Raw genomic sequence first — 15,633 nt, forward strand, 5'->3', positions numbered from 1 at the left:
CTCGCTGCCCTCTAATGTGTGTGTGGGGGGGGGGGGGGGGAGGGGGGGGGTAGGAGTTGCGTGTGTGTATCAACGCCACGAACAACTCGATCAACGCCTTGGGCGATGCCATTATCTCCGTTAATGGGGATAAATTTCAAATTTTATTAAATTATCGAAGTAACAATGAAGTACGGTGAGCAAATAAAGAAGGCATCACCCATCTTCTCTAATTAGGTTACAATTTGAAATGAGTGTGACTACTCCGTGTGTTTTACTCCTGTAGGCCACGGTTTTCATCGTGTAGCGGTCTTTAACGGTTCAAGAATGAACGGACCGGTCTAGAGACCGGTCCTTGCGGTCTTCATTTCCCAAGGACCGTAGGACCGTGGTCCTTAAGCTTACCAAGGACCGCCCCGCACTAGTGTCTAGCCCTTGTAAGATGACAGATTCAGCACATTTAAATGTACTTATATAGTACGAAACTTGCGAGTTGTAGTAGCTAATACTGAATATCAACCAATGCCCATCATAAGTTGCTTTACTTCAAGTACTTCACGGAAAAAATGGATTGTCGGTTGTTGAAGCTGCAAAAGTGAATGTTGATTAGTTATTTGGTAATATTGCAATCCTTGTTGTTTGTTGAAAATCTCATTATACGGCCCACTCTCTGCCAATTAAGCAGCAATTGCATTGATTAGTACTTGTAGTTTGTTGATAATGTCGAGATAAATGGGACCCCTCACCCTCATCAAACAAGGCAAACAACATCATCATAACTGAACTCGAGATCCCTGAATCCCTGTCACTGTCATGGCTTACCTTAGGCCTTACAGGAACATCTTTGATTTAAAAAATAAAAGAGCATCGTAATTTTAAGACTTTCAAAACCCGGCGCTGAAAATGAAAAAGGGGAGGCCTTCCGAAAGCTCCTACATCCCCAGTATTCTTTTTTGTAGGGGTTCTGGGAGGGGGAAAACTTTTTTTTAATGATTATTTATAATGAAATGTTCTAGATAGTAGGGGGTTTTGGAGGGGGGAGACTTCTTTTATATAGCCGCACATTGTCAGTAGGGGAGGGCATCCGGGTCACCAAAAGGTCAACGATGCTTTAGGTTTTGAGAAGTCAGGTCATCGACGACTGAGAACTTCCCGACCTCCACTTAGTTCTCGATGCTTTTCTCGTCTCGAGAATCTTGGTCGTCGATGCTTCTCGTATTGAGTCCCGAGTCCCGAGTCTCGAGACTATACTGCGCGAGCGACGCACGCGTTACTAACAATGTGTACTATCTGCATTGTTCACCCCTCTCTCGTCGGCGATGATTCCAGCGAAGCTCGATACTTTTTTGCGTCTCGATGCTTTTTTGAGTCTCGAGACTCAAAAAAGTCTCGAGCATCGCTCTAGTCATCGGTGCTTTCATTCAATACCTAGTCATTGGTATTGGGTATTGACGTTATATCATATTTTAAACAGCTAACAAAACACAAACGTCGTAAATAGATCAAAATGGTTATAGGTATCAATGTTTTATTATTATACAAAGTGAATTTATTTAATTTATTTTAAGTTTTAATACAAAAAAGCCATCCAAAGCTCAGTTGAAGTGCTACTTCTCGGGAATTCCCGACTTTTCCTTGGTCATCGAGTTCGGGAAGTTTTGAGTGTTGGTGGCCGATGACTTGAGGTATCATCGAGACTTCCGCTCAACACTAATTGTCAGATTAGGCTTGGACTTGAGCTTGTAGGGCATTTCAGGAAATGTCTGAAGACTGGGTTGTTCCGGAAGGCTAATTTTTTATGAAATATCTAGATGTTTTTAGATTTTGTTACTGTATTCATGCTTAATATGTAGTGTTGTGATTTAAATTGTTTTATTTAACTTTATATAAAGCGCCACAGAGCATGATTAACGTGGATGTTTAAGCGCTATATACATTCATTATTTACTATTATTATTTATTTTTTTATTATTATTATTATTGAGCAGTAAAGTTGTTCCCTAAGATAACCTTACTCCACCCTGGGGTCAAATCCAAATAAATTTTCAATTTTTAAAAAGAATGATAATTAATGTTGGAGGTCAGAATTGCTCCGTAGAATTCAGGTTAAATTTTTTGCCAACGAGCACAGAAATGCTGGAAATTCTCAAAATGGTTAAACTTTTTTACACATTGATATTCGAGTAACTTGGAAACCTTTAATTATGGCTAAATCTATCACCAATTGACTGAAATGATTATTTATAAAATCTGCTATGGCACAATGATGGTACCTGTAATCTGGTTATTTGACGTTGGGAATCGCTATCTGGCCACCCTCTTGCCGGATTTATTTGCACGCATTGCAAACTTTATTGCCTGATCGATTTTGATTGTTGGTGACTCATAAGACTTGTTTTGATCGATGCTAATTTCCACCATACAGTAGTGAATGTATAATAATTTTAAAAGATGAGTACATGTTCATAATGGCCTTTATTTCTCCCCAAATATTGCAGATTCTCCACAAGTCTTTTTTTTTTAAATTTTAATCATAAGACTTTTTTCCCTTACAAAGATCATCTTTCAAAATATATGACAATGTAAAATGCAGTCACGACTCGAATCTTATCACGTTTTTTCCAAGCATCATCCGAATTTGAAATTCTCTGCCTGAAAATATTTTAAAAATTAATGACCAAATTGTATTTGACAGAAAATCAATAAAATCAAAACAAAAGCCTCTACTACTAGGCACGTCCATTTGTCCTCACCACACTCACAGTCGTGATTATCGTCGATGCACAGAGTTGAGACTTAATGACAAGACTAGAAAGTGAGCAAATTGGGAATAGTTAATCTTGACCATTGAAAAAAAATGAGTGCCTGACGCGGGACTTGAACCCGGGCTTTCCTGGTCACAGTGCAGTGTCTTAACCATGGCAATGAGTGACTGATATGTAGGGAATTATGTACACTGGATTTCAGAGTTCTATTTGTTCATCCTTCTAAATGAAAATTTTGATTCATCCAAACAGTTCCAGTGAAGCAACACAGTACAGGGGTTGGAATTGGGATCAACAAAGCAGACGTTTTCAGGACGACTAAAGCAGGCGTGTACAGACGACAAAAGCAGACGTGTACAGACGACAAAAGCAGACGTGTACGGTACATCAGCTGCCATCTTTCACATGGAATATGGAGGACGGTGTTGAAGAGATGTCTGAAATTCAAACACCACAAGTATGGAATGTGTATATGTTTGTGTTTATTGTATTGGTATCAGGTGTGTGTAATCAGACTTGGAAATGCTTTTTTGTTTTTGTATCAATAATGATGAGAAATTTGGGAAATAGAGAAGCAACAGAGAGAGAGAGAGAGAGAGAGAGAAAATAATGATATTAACAAGAAATTAAGTGAGTAGAAAAGTGCCAGAAGACAATAGAGAATAAAAACTTCGTAGCAATGAGGCTACGAACACATGAACTTATTATTACGACTCCGCCAATCCGTGAGAGGGACCCTCTCCAATAGAGGGAGAGAGAGGGAATGACTGAGAAAGAGAGGGAATGTGTGTGTGAGAGAGAGAGAGGGAATATATGTGTGTGTGAGAGAGAGGAGAGAGAGTAGTTGCACCAGAACTTAACCATCTGGTGTAAAGTTGAGGCCTCACTTACTGAAGAAAGAAATAATTTTCAATTATTTTTTACATGTGTTGTTAGTTAGCAATGTAAAGTTTAACTGTCCAATAAATCAAATGTTTTATTTTGACAGATAGAGGAGCCGCTATTGTTGGAGACTGTGTGGCTGAAACAGACAGAATACGAGAAGCACGAGTGTCAATATCAGGTTGATCTCAGTGACAGATTGGTGACAGGGATTGATGAGAACCAGGGCTGCCATGTAAGTCACAGCGCACGCTTCACACATCAAGCACACCTGCCTACGACTACGAACGTTTAGTAAAAATACGAATTGTTTACTTCAACAGCAGAAATAAATAGACAATTTTGATTCAATACAATGTGTTAAAAATAAAACTTTGGTACCACAAAGCATCTATTCAGGGTTTTGAAGGCATATCTAATACTGATAAGGGTAACATATTAATTTGTAAAGTTAATTCTAGTAACTTCTATTTCTTCCCTCTGAAAACTACGAATTGTTAACATTTCAACTGGGCAGGTCTGCATAGAGAGACAGGGTTTAATCTCGGCTGAATTAGAGAGATTATATTTTTTAACCCACTCTGTAAGACTTGGCAGAAAGTATTTTGAGATAGACTAGCATCCTATCCAATGTGTAGCAAGCAATTATTTTTGCCTGTTTCACGCTGTAGGTACTGTGATAAACTCCGGTTCCATACAGCTCATGGCTCTGAAGGGCTACTACTTGTGTTATCCTTCATGCTGGATGGGGTTCCTGACCTCCCATAGTGGGCAGAGGCACTTTCTGTGTCTTCTATCCAACATCTTCTATCTTCAACATACTTTCTGTCTTTGTCTTGGAATGAGATTGCTTGGTTTTGTCCTGACCTTGGCCGGAGTCCTTGGCTGGGAGGGAAACAGTCGGATGTATAGTTAGAGTTTTGGGAGATGATATTTTTTTCCTTGTAAATCATCTCTCTGTTATGCACTGTATTCGGGGTTTTTTTTTACATATTATATATGATTTGTAAACATTTGAGTGTATTCGTCTTAGTGGGGACCTGTGCTTGTGTTTGGATGAGACTTTTAGGTGATCTCAAACTAAGTACCAACAAGAGATGAAGTGAGTAGAAAAGTGCCAGAAGACAATAGAGAATAAAAATTTTCGCGGCGGTGGTGGGGTTTGAAAATGCGACCTTATTGGTACGACAACTTTGCCTGGCCGGTGAGAGCGTGACTCTACCATATGAGCTATCCAAGAATACAAAAATATTCGTATCAAACTCAGGTCATTTCTAGAGCTCTCTCTCACCGACTTCTGGAGACCGCGGGTTCGCCACACAACCATCGCGAAACTACCTGGCCAGCAGTTAAGCTTAATCCATAGAGGCCCGGTGTTTACTAAAAAAAATTCCCCCGAGGCCCAGTGTAAGGGGCATAACTCTTAACAAAAAAATACCAACACAAAGTTAAAAAATTATTAAACGAGAACCAAATGACATAAAATTATAATTTTAATTCCTTTTTATAGCCAGATAAATTTGCTTTCGAATGATATATAACATGACATGTTTTGATTTCAATAAATTGGGAAAAAAGTATTAAAAAAAAAAACTCGTTCCCCGCACCCCCATTCCCGTCATTTTCGTCAATCTCGGACTCCGATTCAGTGTCCGAATCACCTTGATCGGGTGCTAACGCCTTGTCTTGTCCATCCCCACCATCGTTTACATCTTCTTTTTCTAGTTCGATATCGCTTTCATTTCCAAAATCCTCTTCATCGTCCACACCACTCTCCAAAACATCATTTCTAGCGCCACGCAACGTACGGGAATGCCATTTTTCTGAATTCGATTACTCACTTGTTATCAACGATATAAACGTGCGGTAAAAACGAAACGGAAATAGAACGATCGCATTACGTTTACGACGTTTCCGGTTTAGAATAAAACGAAGTGATTCGTTGCAATAACAAAGTAAACATGATCCGTTTTTTCTCGGGGGCCGCGGGCGATGACGGGCGATGCGGGCCTCAACAGTCGCGGGCGACTCCAGGGGAAGCGGGCCTCTATGGGTTAATAGCCAATATTCTCAACACAAACATATAACATAGAAACGATTGAGAATTGAGTATGCTCCGGTATATGGGGTGAATTTTTAATTCAGAAAAGTGAGTGGAGCAGGCACTTATGTTGGTAACAACAAGAGATGAAGTGAGTAGAAAAGTGCCAGAAGACAATAGAGAATAAAAATTTCTCAAACTAAGTACTTTGATAGTGTGCTCTTGGAATCTACATCTGTTTCCTATTTGAACCAATTCCCCTTTGTCTTACTTTCTCTTGGGTGTTTTAATTGTAATTCTAGAACTTTTTATCATCCCATTTTCTTCCTTTTTACTGGCGCTGATCTGACCTAAATGTGTTGCAAGAATTAAGAAAAAACAAACATACCTGCCAAATCTTACGATTTTTTCGTAATTTTACGAATTTTAGACAAATTTTATGGTCAAATACAAAATTTTATGGAAAATTACGAATTTTTAATTCTTAGTAATACTTTAATAATAATAATGATAAGAAGAAGTACCACAACTACTACTACTATTACTACTACTATAATAATAATGATATTGCGGTTGTTCAAACACAATTTCAGAAATTACGAATTTCCTTGTCAAATTACTAAAAATTGACATAAAAATTACTAAATTTGAAGTTGTCAATTTGGCAGGTCTGGTAAAATGAATACATGACTGTTAACAGTGTTGTTTCTGTCGGAAAAAAAAAAAATCCTGTAATATCGCCTAACAGGCATCATGTATCGTTCTATATGTTTCGTGTTGCTGTTGGTCAGGGACCCTTTGTAAAGCGCTTTGTGCATGTTTAGTGGATATTGCCCTATATAAAAGCTGAAGTATTTTACCTTTACAGATATCAGAGCCATTATTGGCTGAGACGGTGTGGCTGAAACAGACAGAATTTGAGACTGCAGAGTGTCGATACCAAATGCATCTCAGTGGCTGTTTGCTGAAAGGACAGAACAAGACAGAAGAGAAAACTGTTCCAAGTGATTCTACGGTAAAAAAAAAAAAAGAGAGAGAATACTTTTTTTTCCTTTTCAAGCTATTGTTTTCTTTTCTTTAAATATTTGTGCAGCTCTGTGGTTTTGCGGTATGGTACTCGCTTTTGGATCGGAAGGTCCTGAGTTTGAGCCTGGCCTCGGTACATCGTTTTTGTCTTTGACCAAAAAAAAATTGTTATATCGCCTAACAGGCATCATGTCACGGCCAACATGTTAAGTGTTGCTGTTGGCCAGGGACCCCTTGTAAAGTGCTTTGAGCACGTTTAGTGGATATTGCGCCATATAAAAGCTCAAGTTTGTTTTTTTTAAAGAATTTATACTGCTTTTTCTGTCTTTATTCATGATATTCTGAAATGATGCATTCTAAGAAAAACAACAAATGCAGAGCTGACATCTTGAAATTTCAAAAATTCGTAGTTTCCAAGGAGAAAAAAGAAAAAGTCACTTTAAACAGCTTTAGAAATAAACAATTTGCTGTCAGCATGATCCAAAATCGCTCCAAAGGCCTCAATATGGGTTCTGAGGAACTAAACTGTCCTTTTCAACAAGATTTATTGAGTCAAAGAAGCGAATGTTGTTGTGCAGCTTGAGCCAAAAATTCGTATTTTCTACGAATTTTTCGTAGAACTAGACAGTGTGCAAATGTGAGTTGAAAATAAGTTTAGACTATTTTGTTTTCCTGCATTTACAGATCTGGCTCATTCATTTTGATCAATTTTTGGGGGTATTTTTTTTGTTTTTTGTTTTTTTGGCCTTTCAGAATCGGGTAGTAACAATGCCGAAATCCAATCAAATGAAGAAAGGAAAGCACAAAAATCGTGAGGGCCACAAGCAGGTGCTCGGCCGTTTTGGGGCCGTGACTTTCAAGGCCATGTCAACCACTGAAAAGGTCAGTTGATGAAACGGATTTGGAGGGTGGAAAGCTAATTTCCATATATCTATTTATAGATACAGACGTGTCTCTCTCTTTAATCTGGATCTCCATTGTTTAAAATGTAACAACTATCCACATGATTTAAAAGAGGTTGTGAGTTACAAAATGCAGACCTCGTTTCTCCAATGCGATTGTCAGTTGTCATCTCAAACATCGACGGTGTGGAATTGGAAAAATATGAAATTTATTTATATTTTTAGCTGATAAATGTTCAGAACGCCTTCCCTGTAAACCCTTACACATTTGGGACACCTGGGTACAGTGTAAATAGCACACAATTGTGGCTGGCTGAGAAAACCCTGGAAGGTTGGCCAAATTTCATCAATTCAGTTATTTATGCAGTCGTGTAGACCACGTCTTCCTGATCATTTACCACTTTTTTTTAAAAAAAGTTTTCTATGTTGATTAGAAGAACCAAAGTTGCAAATTTTTATCTGAATGAAATTTGTTGCTATGGTAACCACTAAAAAAACAGAGAAAGTTGAGTTTAAACTTTGATCTTTTATTTCTTGAGCAGATGACTTACATTACCTGTTGTCTTCTTTTTCATCATTCTCAGAAAATTGATATTTAAAAAAAAAAAATATTATTTTTTTTTTGTTTGCCATTTAGTTAGTGAGCTAAAGAGAGAAAAATACTTATCTTCTTTGCCTTCTAGAATAATACCAAAAAAAAAAACAAAAAAAACTTGAGCTTTTACATAGCGCAATATCCACTAAACATGATCAAAGAGCTTTACAAAGAGTCCCTGACCAAAAGCAACACGTAACATGTAGAACAAGGCATAACGCCTGTTAGGTGATATGACAATTTTTTTCCAACAGAGACAACACTGTTTACAGCCAAGTACTCATTTTACAACTGAGTACGTGAGAGATTGTGAGTAAAGAGCCTTCTCCAAGGACTCAACTATGCTCCAAGCAAGGCCCGAACCCAAGACCATCCGATCCGAAAGCGGTTGTCATACCACTAGACCACATAGCCACAAAATAATACTCTTATGTGTTCACAAGTTCAGTTTTTTTTTTTTTGGTAATTTAAATGCATCCAGTATGTTAAAAGAGAGCATTAACTCATTTTCTGTCACAGCATCACATCACAGGTTTTGAAAGTCACCCTCTTAGTTATTGTGTCAGCAACAAAGCATGCACAGGTTTTGAACTCGCTTTTCTAAACTCACAGTGTGTTGTATGGAGGATGCCAGATAAAACAATAAAGAAAAATACTAGAAAAAAAACCCCCAAAACATCAGTCTTCCTCGGCTGGAGATCGAACCTGAGATCTTCTGATTACTGGTCAGACATGCTACCATTACACCACAGAGGTTCCGGATAGTTGGGACAATTTTTAATTCCTATGTTCTTCGGATCCCAATAGCTCAGTTGGTAGAGCACTCGAGATTTTTTTCTGACCTTTCCCCTTGTCCGCCCAGCAGTGATTGGGTAGCTGGATCTGCTAGATCTGGCAGAAAGTACTTTGCGATAGACTAGTGTCCCATCCAAAGGATAGCAAGCAATTGCTAATGTCCGTTTCACAGTGTAGAAACCAGAATAAACTCTGGTTCCATGGGCCTAATGGCTCTGAAGGGCAACTTTTATATTCTTCACAAGGCCATCTTTCATACTTGCTTGTTCATATCGTTATCTTACACCAGTGTCTGCTTCCCAAGATCTCAATTTGATAAACACACAGTGGGCTTTATAGGGATAATACCAGTGGTGCCAACCTTACCTAAAAAATGCATATTTTTACACATTTTCATTCATTGTACACAATTTTCTGAGGATTGTATGCATTATTGAATAAGCATTTTTAGCATTCGTACACCTTTTTGGTGTCCTTAAACACTGTATGTTTCCTGACCCAAAAGATTTATACATGGATCTGGAAGTTGATATACATGCCGAATCTTACGAATTTTTCGTAATTTTACGAATTTTAGACAAATTTCATGGCCAAATATGAAATTGTATGGAAAATAAAAATAATAATAATAATGGTAAGAAGAAGAAGAACTACTACTACTACTACTACTACTACTACTACTACTACTACTACTACTACTACTACTACTACTACTACTACTATTACTACTACTATAATAATGATGATGATAATAACAATAATAATAATAATAATATTGTGGTTGTTCATACACAATTTCAGAAATTACGAATTTCCTTGTCAAATTACTAAAAATTGACATTAAAATTACTAAATTTGAAGTTTTCAATTTGGCAAGTCTGATTCCTTCATTTAAATATTAATTATATTATTGCTTCTGTGGTCTAGTTGCCCAATATCACATTTGGTGCTAATTATAGTTTTTGCAGAACTGTACACATTTTATCAAAATCTGACTCATGTTGGCTCTTCATTGTACACATTGACATGGGCTAGGGTTGGCAGCTCTGTAATATAGAATGTCTAAAATGGTGATAGATGATGTCGTTGTATTCACATCTTTTCAGCGAAACTCGGAGGAGAAAGGGAAAGAGTCTGAAATCCCATTTGGAACATCCTACGCGGATAAGCTGGACGTGATTATGACCCAGCTTGATACGAAACGTAAGGCATTCAAAAAGGCCTTTGATGGATTCGACAAGGTAACTGTTTGTTTTCATCATTGTTCTTGTTGGATTTGACAAGGTAACAGTTTGTTTTCATCATTGTTCTTGTTGGATTTGACAAGGTAACCGTGTTTGTTTTCATCATCGTTCCTGTTGGATTTGACAGGGTCTTGTCTTGTCGTTAAGTCCCAACTCCGAGCGTCGAAGAAAATCGTGACTGTGGGTGTCGTGACGACAAATGGACGTGTCTAGGCCTTTATTTTGATTTTATTGATTTCTCTGTCAAATTCAATTTGGCCATTTGTTTTTTTTAAATATTTTCTGGCGGAGAGTTCCATAATTGGATGGTTCTTTCACAATCCATAATCGGATGGTTTTTTCACCTGAAAAGCTTGTGCTATTGGATAACGCATTGAACATCACGTGAAATAAAGGCCGGCATAGAAGACACGCATCGGATATATATGCTATTTAATGTATTGAGAACAAATTTATCATTTTCAAAAGTAACGGTAGTTATAATGTCTACTATGTTATGACCCTTGAAAACTACAAATTTTTCAAGTTGAAAATGAATATAACACAAAATACCAAATATGCACTGTTTTGGCCTCAAAACCCTTCTTCAGCCCATAACAAAAACATTACTTTTAATATATCACTTATAATTCAGACAGGAGTCGACTGTATTTCATGTTTTTGGCCAAAATTTGGATTTTTTATATTTCAGATTGCAGGTTGTTTTTTGTTGTTTTGTTTTTTACCAAAATTTTAAACGGAAAAATGATGAAGATCAATTTGATAGTTGTGTGAAAAATAGATTTGTAACAGAGTGGTTTTTGTTGTTTTGTTTTGGGGTTTTCTTTCTATTTTCTTTTTGCTTAGTATTGCTGGTGGCTCATCTCTTTTAGGATTGGTCTAGTGTGAAGTGACAGGAAAGGAGTGAGATGATGGGATAAACTGTGATGATGATAATTTGTTTCTCAATCCAAGGCGTTTTATGGGGGAAGACGAGGACATATTGAAATGTCATTTGATGTTGAATTGAAAGATGATAGGTTTATACGTAACCTTTCTAAACTCATAGCCTGAGATTTCCTCGTAAACTACGTCAGCCAGCCAGAGATTTGTCTGGATTTAAATTTAAAGTGATGAATTAATCTGTTTTCGGGGGTCCCGATAGCTCAGTTGATAGAACACTCGATTCACACACAAAGGGACTGAGATCGATCTGAGTGAAATCGAGATTTATTTGTTTTTTTGTTTTTTTTTGCTTTGTGTTGATATTGTTGTTGTTTTTGTTTTTTTTGTCGTCATTGAAATTATTGATTTTGTTGTTGAAAATGCTGGTAAATCAACACTTTGAAACAAAATTTGATTTTACAGATTATTTGTCGGTTTTTGTCAATCTTTATCATCCTATTCTATTTTCTCCATCCACAGTCCAAACACACCAAAGTCACCGATATGCGTGAGTCTTTGAGGAAGTTACGGAATGTCGTAGAACGCTATTCCGATGAAATGGAGCAGCAATTTGAAATCTACCAGCAGCACGTGGAGGAGGGTCGGCAGTTTTTACAGACTCTCCAATCCACAACGGAGTCCATTAGAGATGTGAGGAAAGGGAATGTTGTTCCAAAACATATGGTTGGATGGAAGGCAATCTACGCCAAGATGCATGCCATTGATAACGATATGAAAGTCGTTTTGGACGCTGGGCTTCAGCCCAATATGCGTTGTGGCGATGTCACGGCAAAGCTTCGCAGGTCCATATTGGATTTAAAGTGTTTTCAATTGCCAAAACCATTGCAGAAACAAATTGGAAAGTATCCACGTTTCACGGAGGAATTGAATGTTGTGGATGATAAAATAGCAAAATACAACGGTGTCATTAGGGACTGTGAAGAAGAGAAGAGAGAAGTACAAACCGTGTCTGGTGAAGCACATTCGGATATTGATGGAGACAACACCGAAAGTCTGGAAGGTTCTTTGGCTGAGGAATGTTTGAGTGACGGTTGGGTGTCCATAACAGACCTAGTCACTGGTGACGGGAATGCACATGCCAGGGAGACAAAAACAAAACTTCAAACACAAAATAAACAAACGCTGATTTCTAAAAATCAGTCTTCCACTTCTAGTCCAAAATCAAATTCTACTGGTAAGGGTAAAAAGAAAAAGAAGAATCAACAGAAACCGGTTATTAAAAAAGAACGTGTCGAAGACGACAACGAAAGTTTGGACGGGTCCTTAGGGTCAGAGGATTGTTTAAGTGATTCAGGAGGGGATCTCATCGCATGCTTTGCCAGTCTACAGAAGGGGGGAGGGGACGGTGCCAGGGGGAAATCCAACAACCACTCATCCACAAAGAGTAGCAGTAAAAAGAGTGCCAGTCCCTCCTCCAATACCAAAGCAACGCCTAATCATGCCATGACTAAATCGAATTCGAATAGAGGCAAAACGGGGGGCATGTCCAGTCCCCAGTCTTCATCAAAGCAATCGTGTACAAAAAGCTCAGAATCAAACAGCAGGTCGGGCCCTGCTAAATCCAGTCCAGACAAAACCAAAGGTTTGAAGAAAACGGCGACACCAAGACATCGATATGAGGGGGAATTGACGGATATTTCATTACAGATGAGAGATATACTTGCTGTGTTTGGACCAACCATTCAAGTCAGAGAGATGATCGCTGAGGCCGATGCTCTGCTGCATCTCCTCATGTCCAATGAATTTGACCAGGATGCTTTTAGACATAGATTTTCTTCCCTAAAGTCGGCTGTCAGATATTGCCAACAACAAATCGAGGCTCATGCTGAAGCCTCCTCCATCCACACCACAACTCTACAACAACCTAAAGCCACAAAATCCACCAGTCCAAACAAAAATCCAGCAAATGCCTCAGCTGGAAAATCTAAAAAAAGTGAAAAGAAGAAAAAGACAGTGGACAAGCAGGTCCAGAATATCCCGTCTTTGTTGACCGTGAATCAGAATTTCGTTTCCAAAGTTTTTAAAATGGCAGAGGTGGATCCGTGTGCTCGAAGCGACCGGCATAGAGCTGGGATAAGCTCCATGGTGGTCCTGGACGACACCGAATGCATCGTCATGGTGGACATCATCAACGGATGTCTCAAGCTTTTCGATATCTCCAAAATCCTTCAACGGGGCTCTGCCAAATACATCCAGTCCGTCAATCTGCACCAGCCGTACTACATGACCAAAGCTGGCAACGACGTCATTCTCGTTTCAATGGGGGAGAAAAAAATCAGCGTTTTGGAAGTTTCTAGAGATCGAAATTTGGTGGTGAGGCAGATGATTTCGTGCAGGGATCAGTATTACGGTTTGGGGTGGGTGCACAGCAATATCGTGGCTTGTGCTAACTATGACCGCAGTTCCATAGACTTGATCCGAATATTGGGCAACCAGGTGGAACTAGTTAAAAGTTTCCAGACTCATTCGGAGGGACCAGAACTTCTGTCGGTCATTCCGGCAAGTGGAAACATCGTCTTCCTAGAACGAGTGCTGGGTAGAAGCATGCACGTGACGTGCATCGACACGATCAACGGGAATCGGTTGTATTCGATGGGACTGGGTGGAGGATCTGGCGATGTGTGGAACTTGGCTTGTATGGCTGATAAGATCGTCTGCTGTAGCAAGAACACCAACAACATAATCCTGCTGTCACCATCCGACTCGACCGGCCGTCGTATGTTGATGCAATCGGTGGTGCCAGTCCCCATGATGGCAGTGAAAATGCCGTTTGCCATCTGTATAAGCAAGGGGTTGATGTACGTGGCCAACGACGCGGCCTGGGAGGAGGACCGCAACCATTACGTCACCACACAAGTCAAGGTTTATTCTGTCAATAATTTGATACAGCCTTGAACTAGGCCTATAGGCTCCCATAGTGGGCAGGGAAGCACCTACTGTGTCTTCTATCCCCCCTATATCTGTTTTCCAACATGCTTTTCTGCCTTTGTCTTGGAATGAGATTACTTGGTTTTGTCCAGGCCCTGGTCGGATATCCTAGCTGGGAGGGAAACAGTCAAATGTATAGTTAGAGTTTTGGGAGATGATATTTTTTTCCTTGTAAATCATCTCTCTGTTTTGCACTGTATTGTTTTGTTTACATATTATATACGATGTGTAAATATTTGAGTGTGTTCCTCTTTGTTGGGACCTGTGCTTGTGTCTGGATGACAATTTTAGATGATCTCAAACTAAGTACTTTGATAGAGTGCTCTTGGAATCTACATCTGTTTCCTATTTGAACCAGTTCCCCTTTGTCTTACCTTTCCTTGGGTGCTTTAATTGTCATTCTAAAACTTTTTACCACCCCACTGGCACTGATATGACCTCAATGTGTTGCAGGTGCCGTAAAACCCCTAAAAATTAAAAACAAACAAACCACTCCAATACCAGCTAAGCCGATCGCTGACTCTTGTAATGATGGCCGTTTACAACAAAGTGTATTTTATGTTTAAAGATTTGTGTGTGGCATTATTTTTATGGCTCAATTTAGTATTAGCGAAATTCTACTATTTATTTCTATTACTGATGAACTTTGTGTTAGTTCCTCATTTTGAAATTTTCCAAATAGGCATGTATGGTACAGGGAGATCACTCCCTTTTGCTTGTTGCTTTTTAAAAAATTTCTTTTTTCTTTGTTCTTGAATCTTAATTATGCCCAGGCTGTGGCTGACATCCTCATCCGAAAGGGAATCAGTCAAACATTTGATTCTTTTGTGAGATTTTTTTTTATCCTTAAAATAATCAGCTCTCCGTTATGAATTGTTTTTGTTTTTTATAAAGATATTTTTTGTAAGAACTTTAGTGAATTCCTGTGCTTGTGTCAGATTTCTCTTGTTTGGTCTCAAACTGCAAACGATCCAAAAATTAAAATGAGATTGCCGTCACTCAGCTTTTTTTTGTTATTGCCAGCCGCCATTTTTCTGATAAAGTCTATCAATCAGACGATAAAACATTAAAGGTTACTCATAGTTTTGTTTGTCAGTACCGTATACCCTGCTGGTAGATATTGTGAGTAATTTGCCTAAATGCATAGCACCAATACAAAAATTAAATATAACAGCTTTTGAAAAAATAAAAAAAAAACAAAATTCCAAACACAGAACGTTTCAAGGTCAAATCTCTTCTCCTTCAGCCAACAACAAAAACATTCAATACATTTTGTTCATCATGTCGACTGAAGAATGGTATTGAGCCTGAAACGTTCCGTGTTTGGTAATTTGTTCTTTTTTTGAAGCTGTTCTATTTATTTTTGTAATACAGTTTTTACAGTCCCAGGCTTCGAATCACTTCGGCATCAAAACAAAAACAAAACAAAAAAACTAGAGCATTTTTTATATAGCGCAATATCCACTGAACGTTCTCTCAAAGCACTTTACAAAGGGTCCACAACACGTAGCATGTAGAACGAGACATGGCG

General features: G+C 38.5%; 1 protein-coding gene across 2 annotated transcripts; it reads left to right on the forward strand.

Moving 5' to 3' along the window:
- Nucleotides 1-493: 493 nt before the first annotated feature.
- On the forward strand, nt 494-15,100 carry LOC144975261 (uncharacterized). Of its 2 annotated transcripts, XM_078919184.1 has the most exons (7): nt 504-596; nt 2,997-3,201; nt 3,733-3,861; nt 6,536-6,682; nt 7,447-7,575; nt 10,092-10,226; nt 11,634-15,100. In XM_078919184.1, the coding sequence occupies exons 2-7, from the start codon at nt 3,157-3,159 to the stop codon at nt 14,067-14,069; spliced, it is 3,021 nt and encodes a 1,006-aa protein (XP_078775310.1). In that variant the 5' UTR covers nt 504-596; nt 2,997-3,156; the 3' UTR covers nt 14,070-15,100. The 2 variants fall into 2 exon arrangements, with proteins under 2 accessions (XP_078775312.1, XP_078775310.1); XM_078919186.1 differs by lacking the exon at nt 7,447-7,575 and having other exon boundaries at nt 494-596.
- The last annotated feature ends 533 nt before the right edge of the window (nt 15,101-15,633 follow it).

This window comes from Berghia stephanieae, chromosome 6, assembly GCF_034508935.2.
Source record: "Berghia stephanieae isolate SIO BIC M18660-M18661 chromosome 6, UCSD_Bste_1.3, whole genome shotgun sequence".
In the NCBI taxonomy this organism is placed as follows: Eukaryota; Metazoa; Mollusca; class Gastropoda; order Nudibranchia; family Aeolidiidae; genus Berghia; species Berghia stephanieae.

Excerpts from the sequence above, each read along its gene's own strand:
- LOC144975261 (XM_078919184.1), top strand. The coding sequence starts at position 3,157 with ATGGAGGACGGTGTTGAAGAGATGTCTGAAATTCAAACACCACAA. Across the intron at positions 3,202-3,732 it reads CTGAAATTCAAACACCACAA|ATAGAGGAGCCGCTATTGTT; the intron begins GTATGGAATGTG and ends TTATTTTGACAG. Across the intron at positions 10,227-11,633 it reads CCTTTGATGGATTCGACAAG|TCCAAACACACCAAAGTCAC; the intron begins GTAACTGTTTGT and ends CTCCATCCACAG.